This window comes from Pleuronectes platessa, chromosome 9 (genome assembly GCF_947347685.1).
Source record: "Pleuronectes platessa chromosome 9, fPlePla1.1, whole genome shotgun sequence".
NCBI lineage: Eukaryota > Metazoa > Chordata > Actinopteri > Pleuronectiformes > Pleuronectidae > Pleuronectes > Pleuronectes platessa.
In genome coordinates this window covers 1,620,619-1,646,777 of record NC_070634.1, presented here as the reverse complement: position 1 = coordinate 1,646,777, position 26,159 = coordinate 1,620,619, and the positions used below count along the sequence as shown (strand labels likewise).

Here is a 26,159-nt window from a genome sequence, read left to right as displayed (position 1 = left end):
TGCACAGTCCCAAGGGGCTAGTATGTATTTTCCACTCCGACCACTAGATGGCGGCAGAGTGCTTCCAATACCTTCCTTGGTATGTGTAGTATTTGCACCATCAGGCACAATCGTCACCTAGGCGGCATTAAGACCGGAATGGGGTTTGAAGCAAATTCGCGACATTCGTCTACAAGGGGTTAATGTTTAGGGCTTAGGACAGAGGATGATCCACCTTGTTAAATGGGGCTATACAAATAAAATTTGATTGATTGATGATTTTCTTATGAATTTGTTATATATATGAGTGACTGTATTTATCTATCCACAATGTGAGGGGCCAACACCCGATAGTTTATTTATTAAAATGAGCTGCCCTGGAAGGAATGGGTTGCAGAGAGTTGTATCACATGATGAAAAGCAAATCCTGGTCTTATAAAGACCATTGTATTTTCAAAGAGATATTACTATAGACATTTCATTTACTATTAGTATGTTTTCACATCATAGTTATATTTCACACTTAAAACAGGTTGATGTGTTTTGATTTATTTTAGGCTGTCTTAAAATGGATCCATCATAGAAGGGTCACTGGATTAACTTATTGGCAAAAAATGGATATATGTCCTATTAAAAATCAAGCAAGTAAGAGACATATCCAAACAACGCAATGATGTGGATGTAATTTTCAAAGACATTATCCTTAGATTAGCTAGAATTTTTTTTCTTTTAGAGTTAGGGGTGATTTATATCTACATTTTTTGCTTTGTGTTCTAGCAGGCTAGTAGTCAACAAGCTAGCAGCACAACATGTCCTTGGTCCACATCAGACCTTTAAAGCCGAATTACAGTTCAAACTATACAAACAACATCTTCAATCTGTTTTAATATAAAAGTATCTACTTGTTGCCATTAGCCTGGATTTCATTTGGACTCTGTTTGGGTTGTTGCAAGCTGTAGTTTAAATGCTTCCTGCCATCACTGTTGATATACATATTGTTGTTAATTCAAATGAAAATCAGTATCTCTGAAACTTTGACTCTAGATCTTCCTCTATAGAGTTTGGCATTTATAAAGGTTTAAGTAACATTACAAAAATTGTAACACAAAGTAAATAATACCATTGCCTTGAATTTGGGAGAACAAATCATTCTTCACAATGTCATAGGTCAATAGTGTCATCAGCACTTGTTTCTCTGAATGCTAATGCTACTGAATTGATGCTGGTGGTGTTTCTGCTCTCCACGTTAATTAAAATGAACAACCTAACAGCAATAAGTGATAAGAAGTAATTGGATAGTCTTTGGGTTTTGGCTTTTAGACTTATGAACGTCTCAGCACAGATTAATTGTATTAATGCTTCAATTTCTGCTAATTAACTTGCTTAAAGTAATCCTTTAAACAAATTAAATCAAATGTTACCCTCCATACCTGTTCCAATAATTCTGCATCCCGTTAGTCTCTTCTACCTTCCACTGTAGGACTAACGAATCAGCTAAATTATCAGAAAACTGGTGAGAGCTCCCTTTCAAAAATAACAAAGATGTATTATGAATTCTGCTGACATAACTCAAGATGTGTGCTTAGAAATGTAACCAGTTACTTTGAGCTTCTGTTGCCAAAGAGCTCAAGATCTCAAACATGCCAGAGGGGTGTGCAACGACAGCCTTCAGAAGACAGAGTGAAGGACAACAAATAGATTATACTATGAAGTGGAACACTGCAGAGTTCTCTGCTCTGTGCTTATTGCTGTTGGCATTTAATGAACGTTCCACTCCTCTGCTGGATGCGGACAGCCAGATAGCCTTCTGGTGCCATCAGACTCTGTCCAGAGGTATCTAAACCTCGATGAAGCTGAGCTATGAACGAAGGGAAGGCTTTGTCCACACTACTGTGGATCCCAACTGAGGCCCTGGCTTCAGACCACATGAACAAGGCGTGAGTCACCCAATGTACATACCAGGCCTCACAATATCCTGCTCTTCCATACAAGAGCTTATGGGAATTTGTGCATTTGAGATAGACACTCCTCTTTGCAGTCAGCCCACACAGCTGCAGTTGGCTGCAGAGAGCCACTTAATTGTCTGCCATGTAGTCTGGGTGTCCATAAAGGACACAGTCTCATAGCGGGTAGGCCGACAGCAGGGGTGACCGCTGACCTTTTTTCCGGAGATGCTCCCATTGTCCATCATAGTCTTGAGGGCCAGGTCATAGTTCCTGCGGGAGCTGTGGCATGTGCCAACACAGTATTTAAAGAGGATTATCTCATCTGAATCATAGCCGAGGCCAAGATCCCGCACCCGCATCTCCTTCCTCTCCAAATGGCAGTCACGGCTGCTTTTGGTCTTCGTGCGGTTCTTCCTTGATGTTCTGGGCAAGTGTGGTTTACGGGGGGAGCGCCGCCATCTATCCTGGTGAATTTCCTCTTCCTTCGACAGTGACAATTCTTCTACAAGGAATAGGAAACACAAATGCACTTGGACAGTCAGTTATTCAATTCATGTAAATATAATTTGCTTTGTAAGATTCCAAACTGAGTGAGATGACATATCTAAGCCCCAGGCATGACAAGATCTTTTTTAATTTTCTTAATCATAGTTAAGGAACTTCAACTCTTCCTAACTTATCTAATTAGTCTTTATGATAGAAAGGATATCAAATTCAATTCTGTGCAGCAGCAACATTAAAAGGTGCAGTGTGTAGAATCTTGTGACAACTAGTGGTGAAGTTGCATGTGGCAGCTGAATACTGCTCCCCTCCAAACATGAGAGAGAACCTGTGGTAGCCTTCAGTTGTCATAAAAACTCAAAAGGTGTTTAGTTTGTACAGTTTGGACAACTGTAAAAAAAAATTTAATTTCCGTAGTGAGGACCAGCTCCTGATGTGAATATAAAGTATTTAGATATAAAGGGCTCATTCTAGGATAAAGAAAACAACATTACATACAATTTAGATGAAACACAATAGTAAAAAAATAACAACAGGATTATTTTATATTCAATTTCTGCCAATAGATCACTCTCAACTTAATCTTACACTCCGGACCTAAAACGATGCAACATTGAAGATGGTCAGAATCCTGTAATAGAGACAGAGGAGCTGTTTCATTCTTGTGACATGATCCAAATCCTCACAGGATTGGCTGCCCTCCAAATAAAAAAATAACAATAACAAATAACAAATTTCCCCTATTTAACAAATATGTCAGAGGTTAAAAATACCTATGCAAGGTATGATATATACTTATGTTAAAACATTGATTAGGAAAGGAGATTTTCAATTTTTTCCAAATTGTAAGAGTAAAGGCTGATCACCTCACAGAGCACTATATTTTACATCACTAATTTCCTGAAATGCTGTTTCTTACTCTTATGTATTGTGTTGTATTCAACATTCATGGACAGCAACTAGTCACCCACCAATTAACCAATGTTAAAGAGTGAGTGAAATTTAAAAAATGCTTTTCACTACTTTGTGAATGACTCCGAAGATGATTATAATAATTCATAATAATGAAATAAGACACTAGGTGAACACAGGCCCATATGTCAAGTATGGCCTTTATGCACTAGAAGAGACTGGAAGGTGAAAAACTTCTCACACTTAAGTTTATGTACTGGATTAGAATGGAGTTATAGCAGGGGGGAAGCATGTTTGATGAAATTGAAAGCAGACATGGCCGTTGAAAGTGGGAGGGAAAATCTCAGGTTGAGCAGTGTAAAATGTACTTCCACTGAGGGGCATCATTATCAGCAGGGGAGGAGAGCTGCTGGCTGAGCTCCAACAGAGGCTGAAGTTGTTTTCTTGGTTGCCAGGAACATTTCAAACAAGAGTTACCAACCACGCTGTGCAGACCTGGCCCAGGTCTGAATGATTTTCACTTCCTGACCTGGGGGGTGGCTTTGCCCTGAATTTTTTCTAAATGTCTCCACGCAATACTTTCCTTGTGGATGGTTAGTAACACTGTAGAAGGCGTATTTACAGTAGTTTAGCTGCATGTCAGTTCATGCCTTGATGTTTTACTAAAAGAAAGCTTGTAATCATTTGGAAAAAAAAGATGAGAAAAATGCATAGAAATATTCCCCAGGCAAAGACGACAGGATCATCTCAGTCAGATGCATATTCAGCCATGTTAAAACATGCCACATGGATCTGCATTATTTCATGTAATTATACAACTCTTCCATGTTACAACTGAATTGGGATTAGGCAATCATGTCTAACTCTATTAAACACTGTTATTGTGAGAATGCAGTCACGAGACAGGTTTTCTGTGATCAAAAACACTATACTGAAGATTAAAGCATCACACGAACAGGACAAACACAACTTAGGTATTCCCCAGGGCACCACAAGATAGAGTTAGAAACACCAGTGACTGACCTCGTGCAGTAACTGCATCAGACACAGTATTTGAGCATCTGTTCTTTGAGTTCACTTAAGACACTAGTACAGATTCTGCTGCAGTCTCTTCCAGCCAATCATGCCGCTGCTGTCAATCTTTAAACCGCCTTTTCTCTCTTTCACAGTCACCCATCATTCAGTGACGCGCATAAGGCAAATCTTTCGCACACCTTACTTATTCTCGCATCGTTTTTTATCTCGATGTTGGACTCTTACAATGATTGTTTCCAGGAGGTTTCTGACCCCAGCATCCATCCGCACAGCTCAGATAAAAAAATATTACAAAGAAATTAATCTAGTCAGCCTCATCTGCCAGGCCCGAGTGCAACATTCAGATCCGTGGATCCGCGTCCAAACAGAGACTTAGCGTCCGGCCAGTTCCTTGTTGCTTCAGCATTAACCGAGACACAATCTGCTGACTACCCTGAAATAAGACAAGAACGCGACGCTATCTGGCGTTAATCAGCGATTTAAATCTGAAGCTCTCAAAACCTAATTCCTGCGGCAGGTCACACACTTTGGGACAGAGGGGGGCTCTGTCCCAAAGTATGTATGGGGCCAGCACTGGAAACGCAACAGCTCTCTGTCCTTTGTGACAACCAAGCCGTAGTCAATATCATTTCCACACATTTCAATGCACCTGTCTAGAAGCCTGCCCCCAGTTCCTCCTTTACATGTTCTAGGAGTCTATTAAACAAGATCCTCTGTTTAAATATTTGGAATCAGCCAGGGTTAATATGAGGAATGTATTATTAGTTTTGCCTGGAGCGCATTTGCATTGTTCTGTGCCTCTATTTATATATCTCTTAAAAAAAACATTCACCTCCTTTATTCGCCCCGACGTCAACACTGTCTATGCAAATCAAAGATTTCTAAAACCTTGATATCACTAAGTCATGCATATAACTTGTAGTGGTTTAATATATTATCTGCTCACTGGCTCTGGTTTTGCTAGTAATATAAGCACTTATACATTTTCAAAATGCACTTTCTTCCACTTTTGGTCTTTATCCACACTCATTGCATACATGGTCTTCAGACCCCATGCAGTCTTTGCGACGTATCCATTGTGCACTGTATTTTCCGTTTGACTTAGGACCTTAATTTCAGATTATCACGCTTACTTCAATTTCTTTTTGGTTGACGACCTTATACATTTTTGGGCATTTTCTATTATTTGGTCTTCGGACCTTAATTTTCGTTTGGTCGAATGACCTTTAATCAAAGTTTGTTTGGTCGATTTGCTGACCTTTTATTTCGTTCAACATTATACATCCCTCATGCAAAATGCGCTATCTTACTCAATGGATCTGGTTGTGCTAGTAATATAAGCAACATTTTCTTTCTTCAGATCTTCACATTTCGTCATTTGGTCACCCCCCACATACGCGGTTTGGGTGACCTTGCATGGTCTTCGGATGCCATACGGTCTTCGTGACATATGCATTGCGCAGTTTATTTTACGTTCGGATTTACGGTCTTACTTCATTTCTGTTCATCATTGCAAACTTAATTTATTTTCGGTTAATGTACAATTTGACAATTTCTGTTTGCATTTTGTATAATTTGGTCCTCAGACCTTAATATTCTTCGGTCAAAGGACCTTTTAGTTTAGTTTTTGCTGACCTTTTGTTATGCTCTATACGTTAGACCCCATATCACTCATGCACCATATATTCTGTTTGCAAACACTTTCACCTCAATTTCTTTCAATAATGATCTTTACTTCATTTGTTCTCCCGGACCTTTATCTCATATGTCTTTTTTATCACTTGTGCTGCAGAAAGATTCTAACAAGAGTTTTATCACTTCAATACATTTAATTGAAAAATATAAATATTTGATAAATGTACTAATTATTGTCTGTTCTTACTAAGGTATGGCTGGCCGACGCGTCGTATGGAAGGTGGCTGTGCACAGTCATAGCTGAAGCAAAAAAAAACTCCCACTAACATTTAGCATTGGACAGCAATAGTCGGGCCGCGTTGCAGACCGGACCCAGAAGTCGCTCTAAATGGACCCAGACGCTGTTATAACATTTTGACGGACTGTTTCTATTTTCTACCTGCGCAATTTTCTCACATTTCAGTAGTTTTATTTTACCTGTGCAGCTTTTTCCATCTTTATGGTAGTAAATCCTGGGAGCACATGGTACAGTTTACTTCACTGAACCAGAGAAAGTGGGAACAGAGAGGAAAGTTAAAGCTGTTTAGTTGTTAATGTTTGTTAACATTGTTTATATGTGAAATGTACTTATATATATATATATATATATACATATATATGTTTATATATAAAAACAAGAAAAAGGCCAGTTCAATAAGAGTGTTATATGTCGAATATATGAATATGCTGATACTGTAAATATAATTTGTATTTGTTCAGTCTAAACCCTGCCAATGGCACAACAAGCATGAACAGTTGTTTAATACAAAAATTAAGTAGAGAAATATAAATGACTGAAACTGAAAGATTACACTGATTCGCAGTTCACACACCTTTTATCGGATTCAGTAGTAATGGTGGGGTGTCAGGTTTTTATCGATTTATTTTTAATCTTTTTTGTTCGATAGAGTGAGCATTATTCAAATATAATTTATAATAAAAGAGAGTCTGGTTTTGCTACATACCAAAGTGGTAAAATAAACAGACATTTAATCCAAAGCTGTTCATCTTATTTCTCTGCTGGCTGTGTTGAAGAGGACTGTGATGCATGGCAGAAACCTGCAAACCGGTGTAATTATTTTTACCCTGTCGTACACAGGGGGCCTTGCTCTATTGACCAAGGCCACAATCAGTGTTGAAAACTACCAGGCAAATTTCCAAAGGCTATATTAGTCATCAAGTAGAGACATGCTGATATATTACGGCCTCCATCTTAGATTTATGAAGCTTTTATTATACGAATGAGCAGCACAGAAACCGTCTGAGTAATGTTACAATCACAAGAGTTTATAAAGGCCAAGCAGCAGGCAGCTGATGTTACCAGGCTCCAACCACTGGGTAAGCTTTACAAAGTTAACCAACATACAAAATAACAATACACTTTGTTTAGTACTTTTGAAAATTGACTAGTGAAAATTTAAATAGGATAAACTAGTGGTGTAACAGACAATTGTTGATCTGTGATCCCTATGGATCGACACAGTTTTTATATTAGAATAAGTTGGCTCCTTAACTAAAGCTCAGGGGTACAGCAAACTCATTCAGCCAGAATCCAACATAAAACCTAAATCCAAGAAAAACCTAATACTTCCACACAAACTCAATAAAGTCAACCAACCAGCAGCATAAATAGTGACTACGTAATATGCAACGTCCTGATTGGCTCAGAACAGTTCAGCTGCTCGGCTTAGGGGACAGGGTCACTATAATGGCGTTTTTCTGTTCAGCGGTTGTGATGTAAAGTTTTACATCAAACAGGAAGTTTGCCAGAGCAGAGGTCTGCCCTCAACTGTAATGAAATATGCTTTACTGCTAACAACAGTTGTAAAGGGTGGTTATCTGAATTACCATAGCCTTTTTGTCAGCTACAGCCAGTCCGACCATTCTCCTCTGACCTGACTTGCCTCTCATCAGTTTCAGCAAAGTCACTGAGATCAATCGTTTTTTTCCTTCATCCTGATGTGTGATACTCACTTTGCCTGTAGCTCTTGACCTGTAACTGTCGTTTACTCGACTGCTACCATGTTTACAGGTGTTCATATTGAAGTGCTCACTGAGTGTATGTGCCGAACAGACCAGTCCAGACTGAACTGCCCGAATTTGTTGTTAACCAACACAAATACTGATACCGGACAGCTTGCTGGTGAGATAAGACAGTAAATTACTTACCAAAGGCATCAGGCCAGGGAATGTGGACACTGCTGTCCTGTTCCAGGTCCTCTGCAGGAGACCAGGAGGGCTGCTTGAGGACACGCTGAATCTCCGACTGAGCCTCTTTACTGTCCTCAGAAAACACATCTTCCACCAGTGTCAGCAACGACGCCACCACCCATAACAACACCTGACAGTATCAAGGAACACACTGTTACTGTAGGGAACAGGCTTTTTGTCTTGTGGGATGCATGTGGACAAGGTTGTATGTTTTTATGGAGCTCCCAGGTTGTAGGATTAAGTGATACTTTTGTCTAGAGGTTTTGTCTAGTGCTGGGCTAGCAAGCCATCACTCACAGACCTAGAAGTCGCCTAGTTATAATAATTTGACAGACAGAAGTGAACATTTAGGAACAACAGTGTTTTATAACTGTGAAACATTAACACATAAGGATTTCAATTTCCTTTAGAGAACCTTTTATTAACAGGAAACGTTTTCAACGTTCTGAAATATTTTTGGTTCTATTGAGGGACTCGCTAAACTTAGTTCAGGTTAATAAAAGATCATGGTCTTGTAAAAAGTTCACAGTTTGATGAGAATCATGATGATAACAATTCCTCAAATCATTAACCTTCCATTATGGTACAAAGTTTTTATTCTAACCGATGCTGTAAATACTCAGCCAAACCACTAGGACTTAAGTATTTGCATTTAACGGAATAATCGACAGTGTTACATACATTGTGGAAACTGAAAGCTGCATTGGGTAAGCTGATCCACCCTGTTTCATTGATGGTACCTATGTAGAGGCCCTCTCTCTCTACAGTCTTATGGGAAACCTGCAGCCGACACCTACACCTTTTTAATTACTTAATTGACACATGACACTTTCCCACTGAACAGGTAAGGTTAATATTTTAACATCACTTATGAAAATGAGTTTCTCTGCAGTGTCTGGCAGGAACTTCAGGCCCAGATCAAATGGGAAGTGTAGTGGAAACTGGCTGGGGGTGAAACATATATGCAGAATGTCTGCCAGCATATCCTTCTGGCCTACTTTTCACTCCGATTGTCAGACATCCTTTCATTGATGAAGGGTAAAGACAGTGTGGAGCTTTGCAGTTGCCAGGTGTATACCAGTATAGCATGAGCAAAAGACGAGAGGTTACCTCTCTAGGCAGTTCAATAGAGTAAAGGTGAAAATGCTCCATCAAACATGTGAGAGACAGATGACTGAAAATGCAGCTGAAATGCTCTGAAAGAGGGGGTAGAGTTATTAGAATTAACTGTTACTGCAGACATAACGTTTTTATAAACTAATATTAAAAAACTGATATGGTACCATGTGAAACTTTGTTTTCGCTAAATAACACTTGGTAAGACAATAATACTGCTCAGAGTCTATTCTTATGTAACAAAACACAAATTATTAATTAAATAATAGGTTAGGTAACTTATAATATAGTGGTTAGCTTACAGATAAAGACCTGAGTTCACAGCCTGTCACTTTTTCCATTTATTCAGAACAGAAGGAAACACTTTTCCTTTTAGATGAGATCTGTGGATACATTGTACAGTCCTACAGAATACTTAAATCTATCAACTGTATTGGATGGAAAGTTATGCATAATGAATCTTCACGGATTGTTCTACCTCTGATCAGCTGGAAAATTAAAAAAAGACTAGCCGCATTGTGACGCACGCTCACCTTCCAGTTCTTCAGGTGATGCTGGGTTGTCGACGTCTCCTGCCTCCACCAGGTTTTGTCATCTGAAAAATTAAATAATAATGATAATAATAAAGAAAAGAACTCTACATTCATAGGTCTAGTTAATCATTTTTTTAACCCCTTGTAGAAGAATGTCGTGAATTTGCCTCAAACCCCATTCCGGTCTTAATGCCGCCGAGATGACGATTGTGCCTGACGGTGCAAATACTACACATACCAAGGAAGGTATTGGAAGCACTCTGCTGCCATCTATTGGTTGGAGTGGAAAATACATACTAGCCCCTTGGGACTGTGCAGCCTAGTTATTTTGAGGTATTAAGCTGTATTTGAAATACTGTGATGATGGAACAGCAATGACTGTACAGAAACATATGCTGTTATTCAATTTCAATCAAAAGCAGCATCAAAAACATACCAGAGACTGGAAATTTTGTTAAATTAAGGCTATACCCTGTTATGCCTAATGTCGCTAATTTGCCTCATATCTTAATTTTATATCTACTGTATATGCTAAATTGAAATTAAGAATTTCCACTTAATTAATCAACTGTCTGACAGCCAAAAAAAAGGAATTATGGTTTTCTTTCACTTTAATAACAAGGTACATTTGCTTTTGTTGAATCTTCATCAATCAAGAGTTTCAATGGTGGTTCATACTCTGTTTACCACAGCTCAATGGGAACTGAGGGTGAACCCAGGATGTCACTCTGACAACATTTCAGACAAGCATTTTGTGTAATTGTTGTCTGGTCCGTATAAAGATTTCCAAAATTCACATAAATAAACTAGAGTTACTGCACTGTGATTGTATACCACTGCCAACCTGTGCGGCTTGAGTCAAAAAATTTGATGTATAACTGCATTGACATGTACGATTATCTAATCTATCTATCTAATAATTCCAGAAAACTCTGTCTGTCTGTATGTGGCTCGAATATTGTTCATGTTACACTTGGAATATGTATTACTTGGAATATGTATTCTGAAGGGGCCAGTGAAGTGCAATGTAATGTGTAAAATTTGAATAAACGGGCGAGCAGTGCTCTGTAGTAGTGGCCACTGGGACTCATCAATTCAAGTGACATTGTTGATCACAACAACAGCGCATTCATGATAGCGGGTATCTACACAACAGCTGATTCTCCGGTGCAGGGCTCTGCATACTGAGATGAGCCTCTCTGGATAAACAGCTCTTTTTGCAGCAGCCAGTCTTTACTTCAGTAACACTGAACAGTGAATACAAGTTAATTGTCAGTTATATAAGCATGACTATGAGGTCACAGTAAACTTGACCTTGGATTTTGCCACCCATTTTTAAATTAGTTAAAGTGAATATTTGTGTCATATTCATATTATTGTCATTCACAATAATATGAGGTAACCATGACCTTGATCTTTGACTAATTAAATCGAATCAGGTCAATTTTTAACTGTGCAAAAATGAAAGAAATATTCTAAAGACAGACACATATGGGGTTCAGAAGTCCGGAAATATGGTTCAATCTGTTATTGATTTTAGATAACGATTAGAAGGGGGGGGGGGGGGGGGGTAAAGCCTGCAGGGGAAATGATAGAAACATCAATAACACATACAACTCAAACGCTTTGAATTCTCCAGATTTCACATTAGACATTTCAAAGACTTTGCAGTTAGGTAACTGTCAGGGTACATGCAATGTCCTGTTCAACTGATTCAGATAATTGCACTAACACATGCAGCCTCAGGTAATGTCAAGTTCAGGGATGCACTTTAAAAGCAGCTTTTGTCTCTCACACAATCTGGGTGACAAATTGCTACTCCGCCTCTCAGACAAATTGATAGATAGATTTGTTGCATTCTTTTAAGAAGTCACTAACAGAGTCTGATCATATCATCTGTTCATGCTAATACATTTTCATAAGTTCAGGCAGCCTCTGAAATGTCAAACTGCATAACTCAGTTTACACTTGCTATATTTTATAAACTTGGCAGCTGGTAGGTCTTTGCTTAGAGAAATCCTCTGTCACACAGGAAGAAATAGGAATGATGTTTTTATTTGTCTTATGTAAACAGAAGAGCTCAGTATGAGCAGCAAAGAAAACAATAGAAATGAAACTAGTTCAAAATCCAAAGAACTAGCAACAGACAGGTGATATCAGAGAGGAAAAAAACATGAAAGTCCATTTCTAGTCCATAAACTCTAGACCAGCTCAAGCTGTAAATACTGAAGGCAGCAAAGGGGCGGACACAGCTCTTTTATTAAAGGAACTGTTTTAACCATCGGGATCTACTGAAAAATAATTCACTGGATCAAGAGCTTCTTGATTAATGAACCATTAACGCACCTTAAAACAGAACTAATAAAAAGGAGCAAGGCATGCAACATCCTAGAAAGGATCTGGGATCCAATCCAAATATTTGACATAACACAGATGTTTTCAAGTTTCCTCTCTGCCTCATAATACAAAGAAAGGGGAGGTTTGGATCAGATTACACAACACTGACTAAGCTACTACAGTTTAGCCTAGCCTAACTAAACACATGAAAAAGTTGATCTTGAACTGACATTTTTGCCTTTAGTATAGATAATATATTGTAATAACAGCAATAATTAATGAAAAACATTTCAGAAGACACCAAAGTTCTTAACATACTGTTTACTTTAAAACTGAACTTATTTAACTGTAGCGGTACAGTAGCGCACAGTCAGCAGTCGCCCTCTTTTATTCTTTCTCTCTATTTTTTCTCTTTTTCAAAGATAATTAACTCGGTATGAATTAAATTTCCTCTAAAAAAAACAGGGTGCTAAACACTATTTCTTTTGCACTGAAACAACACAGCACCTGCGCCTACATCACCCTTGCATCAAGGACAAAAGGTGAGTATGGAACAGATCTATTCAGCTCTCTGGGACAGGGGTACTGGCCAATAAGTAAGTAAGTAAGTCATTACTTAGGGGCAGCTGTGGTTGAGCGGGTAGAGCAGTAGTCCTTTTCCCCGCTACATGCCGAAGTGTCCTTGGACAAGATACTGTGAGTAGTCATCAAGACTAAACACCTAAACACCTTAGAAATGTATTATCTAATGATATAGCTATTAAGATGGCATTGCCCCTGCTTCCAATGAAACCCTCAGGAACTTGGTACTTATCTTTGATCCAGATTTGTCCTTTGATTCTCATAAAACAAATTTGTGTATAATATAAAAATTTGACCTGTCTCCAAAAATGCAGAAAAACGAGTCCACGCTTTTGTTATATCCAGACGTGATAATTATTCATTATTATCAGGCTCCAGCAGTAAGTCATTAAAGACTGCAGCTTGTCCAAAATGCCGCAGCACATGTCCTGACAAGAACCAAGAAAGAGACCACATTTCTCCAGTATTAGCTTCACTACACTGGCTTCCGGTTAAATCTAGAATATGATCAAAAATTCTCCTCCTCAACTTCAAGGCCCTTAATAATATGTCTTAGACCTGCTCTTAGTTATGCTGCTATAAGCCACATGGAGCTTCTCTTTCCTCTTCTCCTTCTTATATAATGCATATTACTTACTTACAGGACTGCTTGACATATAGTATTGAAGTTATCCTTCAAAATGTTTACCCTCATCAATGCTGCTAAAAACTTTAATCTTGATGATGTTCTCCTAAACCTGACAACTATTGCACTTCTGTCCGTCCTGGGAGAGGGATCCCTCACATGTGGCTCTCTCTGAGGTTTCTACGTATTTTTACCCTGTTAAAAGGGTTTTTAGTAGTTTTTCCTTATTCGTGCTGAGGGTTAAGGACAGAGGATGTCACACCATGTTAAAGCCCTATGAGACAAATTGTGATTTGTGAATATGGGCTACACAAATAAAATTTGATTGATTGATTGATTACTTGACAGAGATTGTGATGGCGGATTGTGGATCTTGGTGATGGTGGATCCTGATCGCGGTGGCAGCTGATCATAGACTATGATTACAACAAGACTGCTTGATATACAAAAGGCCTACTCACATATTCTACCATTACTGACAATAACTCCTCAATAAATTTGCCATGCTCTTCCCTTAAGCTCTATCAGACATCACCTTAAGCACTTATACTTTTACAATTCTAAAAATGTAAAGTGTCACCATGGCATTAAACAACAAAACTGCAAATCATTATGACCCATTGGAGAGAGAAAACAAAGGGGCATAAACAGAAAATGTAAAAGCTTTGATTGTAAGAGGCAAAAACAAGCTGAGTGCCCAAGATAATTCTCCTACCTATCATGTAATATTATCAATTAAAAAATCTAATTTTATTTGTATACCCTTTATTCACAAATCCCAAAGCTGAAATCAAATTTGTGAATATGGGAATATGTAATATTAACAAGTTGCGACATCCTCCGCCTTTAACACTCAACAAGAGTAAGTGACAATTACCAAAAAAAGAAGGCAAAAACCTCAGAGAGAGCTGATTATGAGGGACCCAAGGTTGAAACAAAGAGTACATGAACAGAATAGCAATAATTCCACCATTCATAATAAACTGAATAAACGAGCTGCAACAATGTGAAAATGAAATGGAGTGCTCTATACTGTCCTGACACTGTAAGCCAGAGTGGGACCCTGGCTACAGGAGGTACTAATTAGGATATCAGTGTGTCAGGTGGTCTGGGACAGGTAAGCTCTGGGTACAAAGATGCCTTTAGCCATCAGCTGCCATCAGCCCCACAACGTTGTGTTTGTAGAACTGAACTAGCTTACAGTGATATATTTTTCTTCACTTCGAGGATATACTATATTCACTTGTCCTGCTTTTGCATTGTACTAGAGCTAAACTACACACACAAGCTGGTTAAGTGCAGCTCCAATACAGAATAATAGTGTGCAGATAAATAACAGCCCCTATCCTGGTTTAGGGTGTACTCTGCTGACAAATCGCCTGTTGAGGTTTGTAGAACAGTCTCATTACAAACACAATTAAAATCCAAGGAAACAACAATAAACAGAAGAAGGTGTGGGCTCCTTATAGGTAATTAAAGCATATTCACTTATTAGATATGTTATTCAGGACAGGTCGTGAGATTTTATTTGTTATAAAATTATTATGTTTACTTGCGTGCAATGTAGCAAAAACAGCTTCTTAAGTACAGAGAATGATCACAGTCTTTTAAAAGACTGGAGATATGAGACAAGGACAACTGTAGCGTGAAGAAGTCTGTGTGAGACATAGCATCAGTATCCAAAGCATGGCCTCAAGAGAGAGCATAAAAGGGAAAAGTACTATAGCACTGACCTAGGTTTTAATCACCCAGGTCTCGGTAACGACACCTTTTCTTCAGCACCTACTTTACTTTCTGTAGATGTAACACTTGCCTTCAATTTTATTAGAACATGGAAGAAATATATTTGTTAGGTATTATTTATGAGATATATCCTGATACAGTTTTTTGGATCCCGAATCAAGACTCTAGATCAGGGGTCTTCAACGTTTTTCAGGCCAAGGACCCCCAAGCTGGTGGAGAGATGGAGCAGGGACCCCCTACTATATAAATTGTATAAAATTGTGTTTTATATTAAGCTGGGCCTAGTTCCATATATAAACATAGCTACCCTGTTATTGTGCATTCAATACTAAGCTATTCAAATGTAGCACAGGCTCATATATTCATGTTTTTAATTTAAACATGTGCTAGGTACAGGTTGGCCATGCCACTGCCATTTATAAACATACATCTTGCATAGAACACTGAGCTATTAAAGTAATTCACAGATTCATGTTTTTATTTTAAACATACATGTAGAAGAGACAGTGAATCCTCAAGCCATCTCTGGATGACACACATACTCCCACATTAGTGAGATGTCTGACCGTGATGAGTAGCATACAACTTATCTAATCTTGGACGGATGGAGGTTGTCAGGCAGAGGGTCAAATCAGCCTCTCAATGCGTCAGATGCATGTTAAAGTGTATTTAAAGACATTTAAATTTGTGGAAAAAAATTGGTTAGAAAATAAATCTTTTTTTTTTTTTACATTAAAAAAATTCGAATCAACCAAACATTTTGCGACCCCCCTGCAGTACCTCCGCGGACCCCCTAGGGGTCGCGGACCCCCTGTTGAAGACCTCTGTTTTAGATATTAGGTATCTGCCGGTAACGAGTCTGATGATCTTAAATGTCGTCTGTATAGCTTGTATCCAACACATTAAAATAACTAGTTAACTAGTTAATATCACACACCTTATTCTTATGAGCCTCTTTTACACAAAATAAAATTCATGGTTCATAAATATAAAGTCTGTAAGCTTCATTTTTGCTCTGGAGTGGAGGCTTCTGTTTATCTCAGGCACTCTCTCACTCAGTTACTCTCTCACCCAGGTGCAGACTCAGCTACAAAATTCATTGATTCAATTTGATTCAATTTCTCAAACCCATATCTCACAGTTTGTTGTTACATCAGACGTTTTCTTTTTCTGTTACTTAACCTTTCTGATTATCGGGATCTAACTGCTGCCAAACACAGGTGTACTTGTATATGGCTACCTGTGTCTCTGAATGCAGGCACAAACAGAGGACTCATGTATCTGTTGCTAGACTCACACACAGCTTTTTTATAAACACAAAGCTGAATACCAGACTCCAACGTGGTGCCCAGCTCAAATACCAAAGAACTTGTTTCTCTGACTGGTAGCCGGTCCCTCACACTTGACATAATGCACATAAAAATAGCTTGTCTAGGCAATGGATATATTTTCCAGCATAAAGCCTTCATTACCTTAATATTTATAATATGAGTAATAATTAAACATTATGACATGTGATAGTGGGAAAAACACATTTGTAATTTATAACACAATAATGACTGCACTCTATTTAGATAAGCTTGTTCCAGGACCCTGATGTTGTGCTTGCAAACTGCCATCGCTTACTAATGACTTCACCTTTTCATTGATTACAAAATGTCTAGTAAACAGTTATACATATGTTGAGTTAAATAATGGTAGTCAATAAGGACAAAGCTTTGCACCACATTTGCAAACAAAAAATCTAGTCTTAAAGGGGACATATTATGAAAATTCCACTTTTGTAGTGCTTCTACACGTTAATTTGGGTATCTGGCATGTCTACCGTCCCAAAAACTCTGGAAAAAAACAACTCCCGCAATTTGTTGTGGTTCCTCTATGTCAGAAACGATACGCTAGAGTTCTTCGAATGGGATTACGACCGAAAAATACGTCAAAGTCTCGATACATGGCCTTGGACCACCCCCCACCATCATCTCACCGGCTCCGGGGAGAGACGGCCCGGCTCCTTCGCCCCGGCTAGCGTTAGCTCACCAGCTAACGCGAGTTAACGCGCTCCACCCTCTCCCCGGGGAGACGGAGCCGGAACGGTGGAGCCCGGGCTCTACCGTCTCTCCCCTCGTTAGCTCGCGGGCAAGCTAGCGTTAGCTCGCTGCTTCTACCCGTCAGACATCTAAGTGGCCGAATAAACATGCCGATCTTCGAGGGGGAGACCTCCGGGACACCTCTAAACGTTGACTCAACAGTGTGGAAGGATGCTGCTGCTGCGCCAGCTCCAGCTCCAGCTCCCACTGCTCCCACTCAGCTCCCACTGCGGGGCTGCGCTGGGGAGCTAGGGCGCTTGGGCTCTCGCTGCCAGGCTTCGGCCCACCTGTCTCTGGTTCAAAACGATATGGTTGCAAGATTGTATCTTCGTCTCCAGTAGCCATATTTCTACAGAGGTAATGGATAGCTAGAAATCTGGGGGATTGTATCTCGTGAAGGAGGGAGGAGGGGTGAGGGGGAGAGGGGGTGAGAGGGTGGGCGGGGCATTCAAAACAGGTTAATCTGAGGAGGGCTGTTTTAGACAGGGTAAAAAGGGTGCTGTTTAAAATGATCCTTGTGGTATTTTGACCAAAATATGTTACAGACATTTCATTAAGACCCCAACTGTGGTAAAATGGGCATTCAATGGGTCCTTTAAGATTTAACCTTATTTAACCTCATAGATACCACCGTAGATTTAGGTGGTATCTATGAGTTATCTCTGCCACTGAATATAGTTTTTGCCCGAGCTTGAGCAATTGTTACTCGCCATCGTAATATAAGAAGAGGGGCCAGCCAGGCTTCAGCTAGCTGTTTAGCACTTCGTACAGACCTTGGTTAGTAAAGGAATAATTGTAGTGCTTAACTTGCAGTGTTCTCTGTTAGAAAAACTAGAAACAGCTGTTATTGCTAATGTTGGCTATGTAGCAATAGCAAAATTGCCTGCTGGTGACTGAGCAAACCAGGTGGCTATTTGGTTGGAGATAGATAATAGATAAAATGAATAATAATAATAGTTCATAAAGGAAATTGTCATCCTCTCTGGACCAGACCGTCTCATTTTGGTTTTGGCCTTTGCAGTAGAAGATGTGGCTTCACCACTGGTATGGTGATCAGGATCCTACTGAGGAACTTGGTTGCTCTCCTTCTGCTTCCACCTGGGTTTCTATTAGGGCTGAACGATTAATTGCATTTGCGATAAAATCGCGATATGATAAATCGCGATTTTCTAATCGCAACGTGCGCGATTAAAACGTGCGAAAGAGAGTAGGGCACTGGGCTGCTGTCCTCACCCGCAGCAAGAATGCCGCGGGACCACAAAACTCCTCTGATCAAGAAGATAACGAACCAAGCCTGCATCACCTACAGGGTCCTAAAGTCTTCGGCTGACGTGGCGGACTCACAGAGCGAGCTCATCCCGCTGCTGACCGCGTTGCGGGCGGCGGACCTGAAAATCGCTCCCCGGAAAAGCAAGCCGTGCTCCGGGGCGGCGGGGCTCCAGAGGTCACCTACATGCACATCTGCGAGACGCTGGTGTTCAGCATGGGGGTGTTCCTGCTGAGGCCCGGCGCCTCCATACCGCTGCACGTCCACCCGGACATGAACGGGAATCTACGGAGCTGCTGATCCGCAAGCTGCCCTTCCAGCGCATCCAGCTGGCCCGCCGCATCCGCGGACACAGAGCTTAAACTGCTGCTGCTCCACTGACTATAACAACGCCGCATTCCAACACTTATAAAATACAATTAAATGTGGAAGTAATCCAAGTATTCAGAATACATATATAGAATATAGTATCCTTCCCAACACTGGAAATGTTACTGACTTGGGAGCAGTAAGACTATAATTTATAAAAATGTTTTTCTCGAGACGGTAAATTTTGCACACAGGTTATAAAAAGTGAATGCCTTGTGTTTATACTTACAATGACTTTGATTAAATTACTTAAATGCACACTGATTTGTTGTTCTTGTTTCTGTAATGAGCCGTTAAATTAAAATGTGGGAAAGAATATTGTACAGTAAATGTATCTAATATTGTGTTGGTCATATTTAAATCATTCATTATGGTTTTTTTGGGGGGAAAAAGAAGATAAAATAAAAAAAATCGCATATTAAATCGCAATCGCAATATTTGGAAAAAAAATCGCAATTAGATTATTTTCCCAAATCGTTCAGCCCTAGTTTCTATACCTGTCTGACTTTACTGGTTACTATGAGAAAAGCAAGCCACTGCTATTCTGTCAATATCTGCTTACTAGAGATGAGCCGGATACTCGGCTGAAACGAGTATCCGGTACGGATAAAGCACTTTTGCCGAGCACGAGTATTATACGAGTAATACGAGTCAATATCTGTGCTCAGACTGAATGAAAATCCTCACACAGCGTCACAGCGCTCCTCCCCTTCACACACCGCTCTGCTCACTCACTCACAGAACAGCTCTGTCCCTCAGTCACTCAGGTTCGCGGGTCTTTTCCGTTAACGTTTAGGGTTTCTTCAGCTTGAAGTTTGTTTTTATTTCAGTTTGTACTTACTTATTTACCAGTAGAGTTCTGTTAAACGTGGGTTCGTTCAGACGTGGTGCTGGTAGAAAGCGACTCGCATTGCGTCTCTGCCTGTCGGAGATTATTATTATTTTTTTTTAAACAGTTTTTTTTTTTTTACTTCACGGATTGAGTGTCTGACTACTCTCTAGCGTCTGGCTACTCTCTCTTTCTCTCTCTCTCTCTCTCTCTCTCTCTCTCTCTCATAGCACATTGTACATGTTGCCTTGTTTTTTTACAAAATGCTGTATTTGAATTAGAAAGACACAGCTGTTTTCAGTATCAACTTCCTGTATCAGTCAAAAGGCCACAGAACTGTACATGATCAAGAGATGTAATCTGGATAACTTCCACAGGAGAGACTATATATTGTGACTGCCCTGTAGTGTCTCTCTACAAAATGTCCACCGACAGACTGTACTGTAAAGCGCTTTGTGTGTTCATCAAGACTAGTAAAGCACTATATAAATACAAACCATTTAAACCAATTATGCAGAACAAGCTGTATTTTCTCTTTACACAGGACCTGAGGTGGGCGTAGAACATCACCTCCACCATCAAGAAGGCCCAGCAGAGGATGTTCTTCCTGCGGCAACTTAAGAAATTCAACATGCCGCGGAAAGTGATGGTTGAGTTTTATACAGCCATCATTGAGTCCATCCTCACCGCATCTATCACCGTCTGGTTCGCTGCCTCCACTGCCAAGGACAAGGGCAGACTGCAGCGGATCATTCGGTCAGCTGAGAACGTAATCGGCTGTGACTTGCCGGCTCTCCTAGACCTGTTCCACTCCAGGACCAGTAGGAGAGCACGCAAGATAATTGCTGATCCTTCTCATCCTGCTCACCTTCTTTTCCAGAGACTTCCATCCGGAAAAAGGTTCCGGTCCATCAGGACTAAAACCTCGCGCCATCTGAACGGTTTTTTCCCTATGGCAGAAGGGCTCACAAACAAGCCCTCTGCATCACACTGACTCTGCCCCCCCTTGCACATCATTTATACTTGACATATTATTGGCACTATCACCAATCTCTGCACCTTAGCAGAGATTGGTGATAGTGCCAATAATATTGTAGGGGAGAACGGGGTAATGTGGGACATCGGGTAATGTGAGATACCCCCTGTATCTAGGCAACGGAACACATTTGTGGTCATTTGACCATTATGTTTTCAAGCCCCTCCCTTTCCCCCCTTGCCATGAAGGAGAAGTTGGTGCTGGTGCTGTGGAAAGTTAGCCTGGATGCCAGACGAATTTAGCCCCGCCCACAACAGATTTGGTCGGGCAGTTCGGTCTGGAGTCGCTCCATTGGGAAAAAATGATGGCCGGACCGGGCCAATCAGATTGTCAGGGCGGGCTTTATACGATGATTGACAGATGATCAACGGTAACGTAATCAACCACGTCATCACAGTGCCCTCGGGTTGAATTCGTTTTCAACAAACATGCCGGCCGCTGGCGAGCTGAGATGTGTAGATGCTGCCATTGAGTCTGTTTTAGAAGACATCGACAGCTCATTCATTTTGAAAGAGGAACACAGAACGTGGAGGCGACGCCAAAGCACCGCGCTAATCCCTATCGCCCCGGCGCTTGGCTGTTCACAACGGACACTGAAGCGACGCTGAACCGCCGGGCAGCGCTAACAATATCACCCGTTGATCCAGTAGATCGCTGCACGGCTTTGTGCCAGTCACACCGGAGGCTGAAGCACCGCGCTGCGCCAAGGCTGCCTCGCGGTGCTTCAGCCTCCGGTGTGACCGGCACAAAGTTTTAACATGGGAGTGGATGGGAGCCAGCTGTTATTTAAGGCTTGGCGCTGCGCTGAAGCGTCCGGTGTGAACCCAGTAAATAACTCACAATGCGTTGCTTAGCATGCGTCACATACTACGTTGCTCTGATTGGTTGTAGGTCTATCCAATTGAGCGAAGAGGAATTTTACTTCCTGGTCAGTTGAAACACGCCCCATAATTTTTTCCCAATGGAGCGACTCCAGACCGAACTGCCCGACCAAAATGTTGTGGGCGGGGCTAAGTTCGTCTGGCATCCAGGCTAGTGGAAAGTATGTTTTTTCACAAAAATGTGTTTTTTGCATGTGAAAATAAATTTTCTTGCTTTGAACTTAATCAACCATTGTGTCAAAACAAATTCAATCAGGTAGAAAAACTTATATCATACATGTTGGTACTTCAAACATATAAAACCATGTGATTGATGCTAGCTGCAGATTAGTCTGAATTGCTAAGAGATGTTGTTTTTTCTAAAACGGTGGCTGTGGGGTAAAGTGGGACAAATGCTGTGGGGTAAAGTGAGACACTGTCTCACTTTACCCCACCATGAAGCACAAGTTAAGTTTAGTCTAAAACCTATTCTAGTGTTATATTACATTATATATGTTTTATTTTTAATGTCATAAACATTGTAGAAAAGCCATCATGCCAAGAAACTATACACCAGGAAGACAACCTGGGGCCAAACACCCCTCGCAGAGATGGAGAGTGTAGCCGCTGAGGTCATGCAAGGAAAGATGTCCTTAAGAAAAGCTGGAAGGGATAGAAATATTGATAAGACAACCCTCAAAAGATTCATAAAGAAAAAAGAGAAAGGGGAAGTAAAATCAGTAGCCTGGGGTGCAGTAGCTGAGGTAAAGAGAATATTCACAGATGAGATGGAGGAGGAGCTTGCCAAACACTTGAAACAACTAGCTGACCAGTTCCATGGCCTTGCTCCAGTTAAGTGCCGTGAACTGGCATTTGAATACGCAGAGAAAAACAATATCCCTGTCCCTGCCAATTGGACAGAGAAACAATGTGCCGGTAAGCTAGGGTGTGCAAGAAATCACATGAATCATAATATTCATAAATGGGCTTAATTGACTAATCCCCACGATTCTGTTACTTGTCCGATATAAGTGGTTGTCAATCTAGCTGTCGGGATTTTAACTATTACAACATGTGTTGTTATGGTAGTTTTAAAGTGGAAAAGGTAAGTGGACCACTTTACCCCGTAGCTGGGGTAAAGTGGGACACAAGACCACTTTTTTTAAAACAATAATATTTTCACTGCCCTTTGTCCTGAAGACATTTTGATAATTTCAATTGCTAGAAAACATCCTGAATTAATGGGAATGTGTAAATTTTACTGATATATCATTTTAGCTCGCCTAGAGGGGAGCAAATGTAAAAAATTTCCCACATTACCCCGCTCTTCCCTATGTGCAATCATACTTGGCAATAAAAAGAACGTTTGGTGTTTTCCAAATGTAAGGCCAATTTTTCCATTTGGTGGAAATCAGCTTTGTTGATCTGACCCCCTGCCTCTAGCTCACATCTTGGAAGTGATTATCCCATCTGCCTTTGACTCTATAAACCATCTGCCAGTGCCACACATTTGAGTTATGCCTGCTTTGTGCCCTTCTCTGGCTAGTGGCTACACTGCAAAGTGGGTTTTCTATTTTCCCTATGAATACACTTTGATTGTTTATAATTGTCTCCTCCAGATTATGTTTCTACACATAACAGGACAAGTTTTAATTTATATTGGACAAGTTACACATACATTGAAACTTATATATACAAATATTGTCAGACAACTTATAAAACTCTTAAATATTAGGTGTTTTATTGTTCTATTCATACACTCACAGCCCTTGTTAAAGGTCACTGGAAGATCCTGGTCTGGAATGATACAGAGAAAGTCCACAGTAAATTCTGACACAACCTGTTTATTTCAAAAATCAAATATTTATATTTATTAATTAAACCATTATAACCATTAATATTAAAAGATTTTAATGCTAAAACCTACAGGGGACATTTGAGAAAAAGAATAATCCGTAGGAACAAGATAATAAGTCTCTGACTGTGTGCAGATTGTTGCCACGTATTTATCTCGTTCCCACAACTTAATTATTCGTAATTGTTTGGGTTTTTCTCAAGTTTTTAGATGCAAACTTTGAGGGGTCAGGTTTGGTCCAATTTATTCTGGGCTCCAACAATTTGGCATTTTCTTACTTTGAAATTCTGTCTGCCTGTATGTCTTTATCTTTTCTTAGTGCCCAGTGCAGTAAACACACTCAAAGCTACTCACTCGTTCATTCAAATGAAGCAATGCGAAGTGTTTAAGTATGTTGATGGAAATTGTGTCTCATACATTGTGCTGAGAAATGTTACTGTTGACTTGGTTATTCTATTCAAAAGGGCAAGGTAAGTATCTGCGTGGGATGCTCAGAAATGATATTCATGCATACATTTTTTAAATATTAAATTAAATTTACACAAATTAAACCGATGCAGAGACATCTTTCTCTGGCTGCAGGTTTGTGATGTTGTTTGATCATCTTATAAAACTTGTCTCCACCAACTCTAAGTAGCCTTTTTCTTTCTGTTCTTTCTTTAAAACTGCATCAAAAATGAAGAAAGAGCTGAAAGATGCAAAGTCATCACATACAGTGTGCCTAAGAATCTCTGTCCACAAGTTTATGGCAAATCTGTAAAAAAGAATTAATTCATCTGACAGTTAGTACAGCTTTAACTGATTTGATATTAACTCTTGAGAAAAATATCTGGATCTTTAGCTCCTGTGCTAAGTGTGATGGCTGAAGGCTGTTGCTGGAGACTCTACAAACTCACTTAAAAAAGCCTTGATTATGCATTGATATTAAACTATAAAAAAAACTACATGAATCTAACATTGGTTTGCAATGCCACTAGTTGCTTTTTTGTTAGCTCCACTGTCGAAATAAAAACATTAGCTTAAAACGTAAATGCCTCTCAAGTCATCTTCTTCCCCCATACAACTTGTTGGCAAACACATTCCTCTCCTGTGAACAACACAGATTGAAGTTTTAAATATTGCCTGAGCACATTGCAGTCATGTACCCAAAATAGACACTTGCACAGGGAGGCGAGTCACTGCTGAGCCAAAGCTCAGTCCAACAAATCGTTATCTGTAATGTCCCAAATGGATTGTGAAATTCATCTTCACTCAAACCTGCTTCCTCCACAAAGCAGATTTTAATTTACATACTCTTGTGAATAGGAGCATGATAAAAGTGAGGAGAAACAGATAAAGCTGTTATTAAAGAGTTGATCAGTTAAAAAGAAGAAAACTTGGTGTCCATGCTGGAAGATGCAGAGGTTGGGATAGCAGACAGTTGAACAACTCCAAGAGACATGCATTTTAACTTTAACTGGTCAAAATCTAACATTATTTTTGTATCTGTTATAATAAAGGACACCGCTCTTTTTTATTTTTGAAACTAAAGTATAGTTCTAATAATAGCAATAAGACTATAGTAACATTCTTGGGCAATAAGTCTCTTTCTACTAGAATTAAATAATCAATATATGGGATAAGCTCTATCATTTGCAAATGAGACGCTGCCTTATTCTATGAACTAAAGCTGCACTTCTGCCACATGATATGACCTTCCAGACTAAAACCTACTACTGTCTGACCTGTACCTAGGCTCCAGTGTATTGGTAATGAAATAAGTTGATTACCTAGGTCATTATAAGGTATCGTTCATGTCTTTCACTCAGTCCATGCCAGTCACTGATCAGGAGACGTGGCCTCAAAAGGCGACAGGTAACAGAGTACCATGGGACCATGTGGAGCTGCGACTGAAAATCAGCCCAATGTTTTTAAGTAGACCTATTCTCCACAAAAACATGTGAAGGCATGTGGATTATATTATTACGTCAATGCACATGGCATACTGTAACTGTTAGACGAAGGGAGCTGGAGTTTACAAGCCTCGGGAACTTTGTCAGAATATGTTATTGTGGTCTTACCTCTGCCAAGTGTGCTGTCCCGTCTGATCATGGACGTAAGTGGGAAAAGCCAGCTGTCCCTCCGGCGCTCTGATAATCCACTGACACCTGGATGTTCTGTTCGCAGCACCGCGTTGCTTCGTCGCTCATATCCCGCGGCATAGTGGCGCAGCCCGGATCCCGGAGCTCTTCATGGCTGGATACACAGTCAGAGAGAGAGATAAAGCGCTGAGCCGAGCCGAGCCGTGCCAAGCGAGTGAGTCCAGACAAGCATCTGATGAGCCCAGAGAGTTACCGTGCGTCCTGCTGTAAGACAGACAGGTGTGGACTGACTACTTTACCTCCAGATGTGTAGTGTGTGTGCGTGTGTGTCGGTGTCGGTGTGTTTGTGTCTGTTAGTGGGTGTGTCGGTGTATGTGTGCGTGTGTTTGTGCGCGCGCCCTGTGTTTGTGTCGGTGTGTGAAGCCTGCGGTGTCATATTCCCTCCTCCATCATATAAGCGCTTACTGTGGCTCCATAACTTGATAGCATGGGGAATCCTCCACACTACTGAGGGGAGCCGGTTCTAAGAGAACGAACTTTTTGGACATCTTTTAGATGTCAGCAGGACAGTGTATCCTATAAGA

General features: G+C 40.3%; 1 protein-coding gene across 1 annotated transcript; it reads right to left on the bottom strand.

Moving 5' to 3' along the window:
* Positions 1–2,017: 2,017 nt before the first annotated feature.
* On the bottom strand, positions 2,018–25,585 carry LOC128448073 (neurturin). The gene is made up of 4 exons (XM_053430619.1): positions 25,555–25,585; positions 9,908–9,969; positions 8,217–8,388; positions 2,018–2,427 (listed from the first exon to the last, which is right to left on the bottom strand). Exons 1-4 carry the CDS (start codon positions 25,583–25,585, stop codon positions 2,018–2,020), a joined length of 675 nt encoding a protein of 224 aa, XP_053286594.1.
* Between the last annotated feature and the right edge of the window lie 574 nt (positions 25,586–26,159).

Excerpts from the sequence above, each read along its gene's own strand:
- LOC128448073 (XM_053430619.1), bottom strand. The coding sequence starts at position 25,585 with ATGATCAGACGGGACAGCACACTTGGCAGAG. Across the intron at positions 8,389-9,907 it reads ATCACCTGAAGAACTGGAAG|GTGTTGTTATGGGTGGTGGC; the intron begins GTGAGCGTGCGT and ends TGATACTGTCAG. Across the intron at positions 2,428-8,216 it reads TCCCTGGCCTGATGCCTTTG|AAGAATTGTCACTGTCGAAG; the intron begins GTAAGTAATTTA and ends TATTCCTTGTAG.